General features: G+C 35.0%; 1 protein-coding gene across 1 annotated transcript in view; it reads right to left on the bottom strand.

The window, feature by feature from the left end:
* Positions 1-6796: 6796 nt before the first annotated feature.
* LOC131072179 (suppressor protein SRP40) overlaps positions 6797-11308 on the bottom strand; it is a 51757-nt gene continuing 47245 nt past the window's right edge. Inside the window, exons 6-9 of the mRNA XM_058008257.2 lie at positions 11089-11130; positions 10778-10825; positions 10601-10662; positions 6797-7496 (exon numbers count right to left, since the gene is read on the bottom strand). Of these exons, the coding sequence (XP_057864240.2) occupies positions 7391-7496; positions 10601-10662; positions 10778-10825; positions 11089-11130 (258 nt within the window). The 3' untranslated portion in view covers positions 6797-7390. The remainder of the gene's footprint in view (positions 7497-10600; positions 10663-10777; positions 10826-11088; positions 11131-11308) is intronic.

Raw genomic sequence — 11308 nt, 5'->3', positions numbered from 1 at the left:
TGTCACCCAGACCCATCAATCCTTCCTTAATTTGCATAGCCACCGGTTTATCATAAGCCCATTGGACTTTAACAATTCTAGGAATCTCATTCATGAAATAAAGTGCTAAACAGACAATTAGGGATCCAAACTTGAAGACATGTTTCTTATCTTGCTTTATTTTCTTCAAGTTGCTCATTAACTCATTGAGGAGTACTACACAAAGATCATACCTTTTATCTTCCTTCAACATTTCATAGGCTGCAAATATGGTTGTGTCAGATACAGAATTCAGCCTACTCAATTGATATACCTTGTATCCAATCACCATCAAGGCAAATCTAACATTGTGCTCAATAATATCATTAATAGTCATCTATTGGCTGTCAAATTGAGATCCGGTAATCTTTGTCAGCATTGTATTTTGTATTTTTTGTAGTCTGGGAACTTCACTGGTTGCTTTTAAATAGGTAACTGCTTCAATGGATTGCTTAGTTATCTTTTATGGTCAATCCAACCACATGAATTGATCATGAACTCTACTCAGAATGTATCAGACCCATTCTGCTTCATCGAGTACCGAAAAGTGAATAAACTACACAAAACCCTTATTCTGAAGTACCTTGAATTCCTGCTTCAGATTTCCCAAACCATTCGACATGTGCTTGTTGTAGAGTGATAAAATATCAACCTTAATTCTTCGAGGTTGCAGTGGATATAAGCCCTAATATCCTCATTATGAAGCACATTGTACGAGACTGAAGAAAATGCGCCTTTTGAATCATCTTCAACGGATTTAAACAGATGCCTCTTGAATATAGGTCTTGCTCTCTCAGAAATTTCTACCACCAAAGGAGTCACAACACTAGATGCAGATGCCATATCGAATTAAGGGTATGAAAAGATTACTCGCAAACGTATAAATACCTCTTTCGATCTCAACCGGACGCTAGAAATCTTTGAATGATCGCTTCTAACTTGATTAACATAGTTCAAAATCATTCACCTTGCTCTTCTGCTCTTACTCTCGTTCGCATTGTGAAAAATGAATGACTGAAATGCCCTTTTTATCTTCCATAAACCTAATTTACATTTGTAATAAATTCTCAACCCTAAAGTCTTCCGGTTTCCATGAAATCGCCTTCCGGAATCTAAAATCTTCATGAAGTCTTCTGGATATCATCTACATACCTGATCTAGATCTTTTGCAACCTTCTGGAACCGGTTACAGATCTCCGCAAGGGGGTTCAAAGGATCTGCAAAATAATATGCTCCCTAAGGCAAAAAATGCCCTAGTTATTGGATGAGGTTCCATCACTGGATTCAGGCCTGGAGCCATTTTGCACATTTGAATCTTCCTTCTTCACCACATCTTATGATGATCTTTGATCTCTTCCACCTTAGTTTTTCCCCTTTTCATCTGATTTGTCTTTGTTCACCAGTGCATTCTTGCTTGTGCAATATCTTTCTACATGACCAGGTTTGTTGTATGCATGACAAACAACATTCCTTTGCATGGGCCTAAATTTAACCTGATTTGGTCTCATCCTGCATTGGTTAGAAATATGTCCAAACATCCCACAAGCATAGCATCTCTTGTTCTCAAAGTTATTTATCACTGTTTTGCACATGTTTGACTTATGACCAAAGTTGTCGCATATGAAACATTGACTAGTAAAGGCAGGACCATTGTTCATTTTATTCATCATCCCATTATTCGTCTTACTTCTGCATTGACTTGCCATATGACCAAATTTACCGCAAATAAAACATTTTCCATTGAATTTATAGGCATTAGGCTATCTTATCGAAGGTTTCTTGTCCTTCTTATGATTGCTTTGACCAAAACCAGAGTATTCTCCTTTCTCAAATCCAAGTCCACTCATATCTTTCCCATGTCTCTAACTTTCCAGCATCTCATCCAACTGGGCTGAACTAGCTTTGAATTTTTCTTTGTACTCATTGGCAGTAGTTAGCTCATCTCTTAGAATTATGATCTTCCTTTCAAATTCTTGTCCATCATTCTTTTTTTGCACCAATTCAAGCTTCAGCTAATCATTCTCATATGTCAATATATAGCATTCATCATATCTATCCTTCAGTGACTGAGTCAGGGTTTCCTCATTCTTCTTTTGATCCTCAATCTCTTTAGTCAACTTCATTACAATAGATTGCATCTCATTCTTCAAAACTGCATTCTCCCTGGCTAGCTTCTCACATTCATTAGTCTTTCCTTGCAGGGCTTGATTGTCAACACTTTGTTCTTCTTTCTCCTGCAACTTATCCATCAACTCCTTTCTCTTTTCTCTAGAAGTGTTCAATTGATCTTTCAATGTCTCAATGAATTCTTCAGCTGCATTTAGATTTCTTTTCAAGCTACTATTTTCCTTCATCGCTTCATCAAGATCTTCAAGTGCCACAATAAGTTATTTTTGCAAACCGGAGTCCATTGATTCAATCTTCTGGATCTTCGTCAAGTTGTTAGGATTCTTTGGAGGAACTAAGATCTTATACCAATTGTTGGAATCAATGAACACTGAGAGGGGAGGGTGAATCGGTGTTTTGTAGTTTACAAATTCATTAAGTTGATTCTTCAACCACCTAATATAAATAACTGAAAGCAAAATGCAGAAACACAAACCAAATGAACATGCAACCATAACACGAAGATTTTTTACGTGGAAACCCAAAAGGGAAAAACCACGGTGGGATTTGAACCCACAATATTATTATACTATGGCCAGGAGTAAAACAATATTACAAAAGTGGAATGCACTTGCATTTAGACACATTGCCTAGAACTCATTGTCAATTACAAAATAGGGTTGCAACCCCAGAGGACTCATTGTCCTATAAATGAGATATAGAAGCTAATACAATATGTGAAACTGGAGTATAGCATCTACAAATGCCAGAAATCAGTTTTGGTTAGGCTCAAGAATGATCCGTTGTCACTATTCTGGAAAACTGCTATGTTTTGCTCTGCCACCAAATATCGGATCATTAACACTCAAGATGCGCACGTGAAACTGCGCTCATCGCACCAAAGACAACTTCGCACACATACATACACACCAAAAAGATCACCCAAGTCCATCTTATATATCTGCACCACCAAAATAGATCTCTAACTAGTTGGCTACTCAAAACAGCAAAATGTGAAATGTGTAGACTCAAGTCTGCTCAATCCTTCTACAAATCCTTATTCCGGACCTAAAACATATGATCACAAGCTTCCAATGATTCAGCCCAATCACCTCAAACTCATCAACCACCACCAAAATCATCTCAAGGAATCTGGATCACACACTACACCATCAAACAAGAAGATAATCCTGTTCTACCAGTAATACCGGATACCAGACCAAGAAACTTGCACTAGAATCAACACCGAATTGATAGGATCACAAAGTAATCTGTCTCGAACCCCGAACTACTTGCCTTGATCACCGTAACCAGAAATACTTCACTGAAATCAAGATGTGCACCATGGACTCATGTTCTACTAGTTACTGTGTTTCACCTGCCAAACGTATGCCTTATGAACAAAATGACTTCCAGTCAACCCAAACTCCATATACCAGATAGGATTACTAGGCTGAGTTGCCATCAATGACAACCCCTAAGTAATCTCCATGCATCTAACATCATCAATATTCACCTGAACATCACTGAAACAATGTCTTTTGCCAACAGATCTCTTACTTTAACAATTCACCTTTCCCTTTTGGCCTTGAAGCACCTTGCTAATTTGTATCAAATGACAACTATGAACCTTTCTTATCCATATCATTACAACATGCTTGGACATATGCTTCAACAATGGACTTCCACCATTATAATTGTCTCCTTGGCATCAAGCCCTCCAAGCTTCCTCATCAACTAATATAAGTCTTGTATGCTCAAATCCAAAATGATTGTTGAGAAACTAACACCATCGCTACATAATTTAATGAACAACTCCAAGGATAATCTTCCTTCTTTTCAAGCGCCTTCTTCACAATCCATATTTTCTCTTGCCAATTTGTCCCCCTCACGAATATATCTTGGTGTAAGGAAATCAACCCATCCAATCTTGCTCTAGCTACTCCAGCATGGGCATATACTTATGAAATTGATCAAACCAAAATTTCCAATTAATAACTCTAAAAATAGATATTTCAATCCTTATTCACCAAAATAGAATCGTAATAAAAAACTATGACTGATTTCTGATCATTAATATTATTCGAACTTAGCAACAAATTTTTTTTTACAACCTGCAGTACTTAAAAACATAGAACTATATGTTTTTTATTTTTCTTCTATTTTTTACTCTACGTAATTAGATGGTATTGATTTGTAACTAGTTTATTCAGTGGATAACTAGCTTCTTTATATGTTTCATGTTTGAATTGTAACTACAAAAAAATTAAACCTATGATAAACACCTATGTATACGAAGATAAATATATAGATACAAGTTGCTTTCGATTTTGTTACAAGACAAGGTTTGACAAGCTAGATGTGTCCTAGTAGATTCACCATATTCTTTCATTACAATATTATTAAACTATAGCTTTATATATGCAATCACAAAAAAATACAATATAAGGGATGTTGGGCAAGAATAAATATGCATGTCGTGGAAACATAAGTTGATGCCTCATTAATAGTCAACAATCATATTTGGAGTTCCATATAAAACAAGAGATGTTGTATTAAGTTTTCGCCAATAGCATGGATAGTTTAGAGTAGATAAAAGTAGAGATGAAGATAGAGGGGGAGAGGAAGAGAGAAAAATAGATAGAGAGATAGAGAGAGGTAGAGCGAGAGATAAAAATAGATAGAGATAAAAAGATAAATTAATGAGGAAGAGGTAGAAGGAGAGATAAATATAGCCAGAGACAGAGAGAAAGAGACAAAGAGATAGATAAGTGTGTAAGGAGAGGGATATATAGATAGATATAGAGGGGAAAATCGAGCTATATGTCGCACTATGATAGAGAGAGAGAGATATATATATATAAAGAGGTAGAGAGAGGAGAGGTAGAGTGAGAGAGATAGGTAAAGAGAGAGAAAAGAGGGCATATTTGATATTTTTATATATTTAGCATTTAATAAAGGGAAGACCTCCCCACTTGATCCTTCTTTTGTTGGTCCTAATCACAATATTATCTAGATCGTGATTTGTCACAAGTGGAAGGGAAAGTCTTTCCCCCTCCCCCAAACTGCTCTTTGTCAAGTCTCGAGTGCTTTTGTCCCTCCTTGATTTGGGTTTGGGTTGTTGGTTTGACAGGTTTTTTTTGGACCTGTCCAACCTTGTTTTGTTCGAAGCTCTCACCCCTGTTTTGTATTCTCTTTTGCCATCTAAGGATTGTTGTATAAAGGGCAGTGCCCTTGTTCTTGTTGCTTTCTTGTACGTACGTACGTATGTATATGCATACATACATACGTATACATTTGATGTAGAATATACATATACATTTGATGTAGAATATTAAAGTTAACTAAATATTGTGTTCTAATATATATTATTTCAAAAAAGACATTGAAAATAATATTTCTTAATATCTTTAACATAATTTTTATTAAAGATAAACGTACTAACTATTTATTAATTTCATATATAAATAAATAATTGACAAATTTAATATAATAGATATAAAGATTCGCCATATATTTTTTTCTATCATTATAAAACACCTTTCAATACAATTATTATCATTTACCATATAATATTTAAAAATTATTTAAAAATCTGAAAATAAGTCAATGAACCTATTGAATAAGTATAATTGTATCTCTTAACACAATACATTAATATTTCTAAATTTATACATATGGCATGGCTTTTGTTTCGGTCTGCTATAATATGAAATATTAAAATGTTCTAGGATTGCTTTTGGCATTCTAAAAAATTAATAATAATTTGATAAATATCTAATACACATTGATTGCCATATTCAACCCTTTCCACATTGATTTGACTATCTAGGCACTTTGTAAATAAAAAAGTGGTTAAAAAACATTGAAAATTTGATTGAGTGAAGAGGGAAGAAAATGAGTGATTGAAATAGCTAGAAAGTTAGCAACAGTTCACTCAAAATATTTTACGGTAAACTCCCAACATTCATAAGAATATCCGATGATTAATTGAATACAACTTATATTTCACATTGTTTTGCAGCTACTCTCTGACTCCTCCCGTTGATATTATTTTTTAGTATGTCATCAAGAATTTAATATTGTTAACATGAATTAATGCATTAAAAATCTCACCCACTGTTCCACTGTTTTCAGTTTAAATCAATAAGAAGAAAGAAAAATAACATTTTTCAATCATTTAAAATAAAAATTAAATATTAACCATAAGATTTTCATTCATAAATTTTAATTCTACACAATGATTAGTTAAACTAATGAAAAAATAGAATTCAATGAATGCATAAGTACCCAGCCAGGAACTAATAAAATGGGCTTCGCAATACTTAGCACAATAAGTTAACATGTCCACAAGTGTTGCTAATCTGTATTTTTCAACATTCAAATGAAATGCACGTTTATTTCTTAGATTTTTTTATGGTAATCTACTTATCAATCTGAATATGTATCATAGGCTAAATTACGACAGATATCAATGGCGTCTTCGCTATGTTAGCTTCAATCCTTTTACAAATATACCATGTGTAAATAATTTTGGTCGTCTGGCATCCAAAAGATCTTCCACTGGAAAATGCAATCAAGGTGTAAAACAAAATGTTTTTTTATCTGACCTTGTAAATTTTGACGATAAGACAATTGAGTTATCCACAATGAGAGAAATTGAACAAATACATTAACCGCAAATATCAACCACTCATTCAAATAGGCTTAAGGTCATTCAAAATTTGAGTGAAGTATTAAAATACTTCAGTTTGGTATTCTTGATCATACTTGGCTATTCATCAATAGAAGGAAAAAACTAGTACCATTCTCATCAGCGACATCTGAAGTATTTCAGAAGCTTTTGAGAGAATCAAATGTGTAATCATAAAACTCGAGAAATGAGAAATATATAGAAAACATCTAGATCATTAAACCCCTGGAAAAGTAGAATTCGTTCTTTCTTTTCCAATAATCATGATCCTTAGAATTACCAAATACTTTTATATCTGGTGTGACCTAAATAAATGTGATTGTTTTACAACTCATTGCAAATATGAACCTCCAATCATATATTCCAATACTGCTTTTGCAATCTCCTCTCATGAATATTCACAGCCCATAAACTTTGCAGATTTCCACCAGTGTAAAACTTCACATCTCTGTTGACTGACTGCTCATGGGATCTAGGAGTCACCTCTCTAAGATTTTATTCAACTAACCTTCAATTATTATTTACTCAGCTTCGTGTCACATTATGAATTGTGACAATAGGGAACGCAATATGCTACTCCTCGTCAGAGTAACTGAATTTTATTGAATGAGACTGCAAGTCAATCATGCCTCCCTTGTAACTACCTCGCTTCTTTTTTGTTTTCTCATGCCGAAAATCCCTGAAACACAAACAGCCATGCATGTTTTCAAAAGCAGATCTCATGCTGGAGCAATTGTAAATATAGTTACTCTTTCACATTCATATAATTTTGCATCAAAGTGAAATCAGCCATTGAAACTATTAGCTTCTAGGCATAAAAAAAACTCTACTAGCTTTTAAACATTAAAAGAACTCTATTACCAGGTTTTGCGAGAACTTTTCTCATATCCTAACTGGCTTAAGACCAGGTTCAGCCTAAGTTTGGACAAGGTTCTACCCAAGCCTGTTGGTTTGGCCTTTGTATGATAGAGGATTTGGCCCAGGTAGAACCTGGGATGACCACCCACTAAAACATAGACAATGTTTTTATGATACACAAAAATACAAAAATAAACATTAACCCTAAAAAGTAACTTCTAAATCATTAGAAAAAACATATGCAAAAATATATTCCAACCTCTTATTCCTCACTCGAAATTCCATTTCTACTCATTGCTCAGGGTTGCGAGTTATCTCTGTTCAAAAGACATTCTCTTGCTTGTCCTACACCTCATAGATGCTAGGAAGATCAAGATTCTTGCATCAGAGAATCTTCATTCAAGGTATGTTTTTTTTCCAAATTTCTTAACAAGCTACACAAGAGCTTTTACTAAAGGGTTTATTAAATTTGTATCTACTGTGAATTTTTTCAAAAAATAAGCAGGTTTACGTTTTTTTTTCCTGATATTTGTTTATTTAAAAACATGTAGATACATGTATAATCTAGAACTTCGGAGTCCTAGCTCTATGGGCAAAGGATTGGCTATAACTTTCAAAATTGACCAATTTTCACCACTTGGTAACACATTAAAATACTTGAACTTCTCAAGACAATGATTATATCTAGTACTATAATGTGTGCCTAAACAAGTTTAAGAGCTCCCACTTGTGCGTGATAGCTATAGCCAAGTACTCAGAACTTGTGGTCGGCTGGCCAAAAATGGGTTGCCAAAGGGAAAATATTTCAGTTATATCAAAGAACAAAAAGAAGAAAACAGTGCAACTGAGAAACCTGTATCAAAGTCTCGTGCTTTAGCCAAGAAAGGATTGTGAAAGCCACACCTACAAGGTCATCCTCAAGCACTCCAGTTGTGTCTGTCATACATCCATTTCTTCTGACGTTTATTAGAAACAGCACTTGAGAATGAGATGAGGAGCAATGTTGTTGAGCTATTAGGCAATTGCATTTATGCCATTGGTTTCCTTTCAACCTTGTAAAATCACCATACTAGCAAGAAATGGGGACAAAGATAAACGAAGCACCTACGAGGTATATAATTCCAAGCTATGAAATAATACTAGGTTGCGGAGTTTCAATTCACCTCAAACAAAACCTCTTGAGAGGACTCATAAATGTAGGTGTGAAGACTTTATGCTATGGTAGTTAGATAACTTTGGAGTGTACAGAGGTAGACTGATAGAGAGGACCAAATGGTTAAAATGACAGGTCCAAGACAAGAATTCGTGGACTTGCGTGGAGCATGTGTTGAGTTTCATTGAACCTATCATGAGTATGATCAAGTTCACTGATATGGATCAGCCATGTCTGGCTGAGATATACAACATTGACTCTTTGACAAAAAATAAGAGGCATAACAGTAGCTAAGGAATAAGACCCCTTTGAAACATTTTTCGAGTAGATGCAAAATATCATAATTCACTGATGGAACCAGAGGCAACCCATTGCATCCCCTAACATTTGCTTTGACCCCTAAGTATTGTAGCATAAAGACGGTTTATTTTCCCAAGAGGGTGCCACCATACAAAGACATTAAAGTTAATGATAGGTACAAGGCAATATTCACTGGACTCTATCCTAATCCAAAGGAAAAGCACATAGTTGTGGGCAAGTTTGGGAATTTCACAACTTCAACAGGTCAGCCTTACTACTCCTGGAGAAACGTATGAGGATTCTCATATATGGTGGTGCTATCTCCATGGCCAAGGATCTATTTCACTGGAGCTTCTTGCCATCAAAGTTTTGTCACAAGCATATTAAGTTTTTAACTCTATTTCATTGGAGCTACTATAATGTTAAATGTTGTATTGATTTTGTCTTGAATTTCAGTGAGCTGTGATCGTGGTAGTGATACCTCCATGGCCAAGGATCTATTTGCCTGGTAGCTTCTTTCCATCAAAGTTCTGTCACAAGTGCATTAAATTTTTTTAACTCTCTTAGTTCTCCTTGACAGCTATAATGCTAAATGTTGTATTGACTTTGTCTTGAATCTCAATAGGGTGTGATTTCCACTTTAGCAAAGCAAAACTAAAGTACATACTCTTTTATTCACTCAATTAAGTGCGAGCAGTTGGCAAGGAAAAAGGTCTAGAAGTTGGTGTATGTACATTACAACCTATGCCTGTTCTCACACAATCAAGTTGAGTACAAGGAGAGGATGAGAAGGCAATATCTGTAGCACTAGAGCATCCATCTTGTATACTTTTGTTGCACAACATTCCTTAGTATTTTATCCATTTTAGCAGAGAGAAACTAATGTACACACTCTTTTATCCACTTATTAAGTGAAATTGGTTGGCAGGGAAAAGGGCACTGGAGCTTGTGTATGTACACTTCAACCTCCAATAGTTCTCACACAAGTAAGTTGAGTACAAAGAGGATGACAAGGCAATATCTTTAGCAATGGAGCATCACACTTTGGATACTTTTGTTGCAAGATGTTCCTTAGTCTTGTAAAAATATGAGGGACACGAGGCTGCTACACACAACTTTGCATAGTGTAGCCTGGTGGGAGTGGCATTGGCACTAGTTGTGGTTCTAATGAACCAGCTGATAATCTTCATGCTCTTGATAAGTGCAACATAATGATTTGTATCAATTCCTATGTGCAGCATAAGTAATATAAATCATTCTGATTTATCTTTTTAACATTTGATGATTGACATTTAATTATCAATTATCAGATGTGTTCTGCATTTACAGTTTATGAAATTATGCTGAAATACACACACGCACATATATGTAAGCTGTCAAACCTGAACTTTGAACCTGAACCTAAATCAGCAACCTACAATAAAACATCAACTAGCTAGGTAAATCAATAATCTAGCTTGGAATGAACTTACTTTCCCCTAACTTGTCCAAGAACATGTTCTGCTTTTGCACCATAACCAATCTCAGCACCACTCTGCAAAGACCCAGCAGTGAAAATTGATATCAGCTACCAAATAATCAATCACACAATTTAAGGAATTGACATTATCGACAGAAACAGAAACAAGTTTACATTTCAAATAGCACACCTTTGCCCAGTAGGAGTTATCTTGAAGCCTGGGGTCTACAAACTCCACCTGCCAAAATAAAGTTTGTTACAATCAAAATACTTGAATCCACTCATACCTACGAGAATTACATGCAACAAGTAGAACCTCGTTACTAGTCAATAAAATATGAAGTTTAGCAGTGAAGTTTTCAGTTGATAGAACATTAAGATAGATTTCAATTGAAAACCAGAAACTCCGACTACAAATCTGGAGAGACACAACATGTACTGGCACATTCTGAAGAATCTGAATCAGACAATAAAATCAATGGATACATAGAAATGGCTTACTTCTTCCACTTTCACCCTCTGGAAGGCTTTTGCTGTTGTTGGCTGCAAAACAAAACAAGAAACAAACTTGAGCTCATAAACATACATCAAGAAAAGGAATTGTTCTACAAACCAAACACAGTTTGGACGCTATAAAGTGACTATACATATTTTGAGGTTCATAAATAGGAAATATAATCAACAAGACAGGTAATTACTAATAACAGTAAAGGGCTGGTAC

Source organism: Cryptomeria japonica, chromosome 11 (genome assembly GCF_030272615.1).
Source record: "Cryptomeria japonica chromosome 11, Sugi_1.0, whole genome shotgun sequence".
Classification (NCBI taxonomy): Eukaryota; Viridiplantae; Streptophyta; class Pinopsida; order Cupressales; family Cupressaceae; genus Cryptomeria; species Cryptomeria japonica.
The sequence above is the reverse complement of the archived record's forward strand: the minus strand, read 5'-3'. Positions and strand labels throughout refer to the sequence as shown.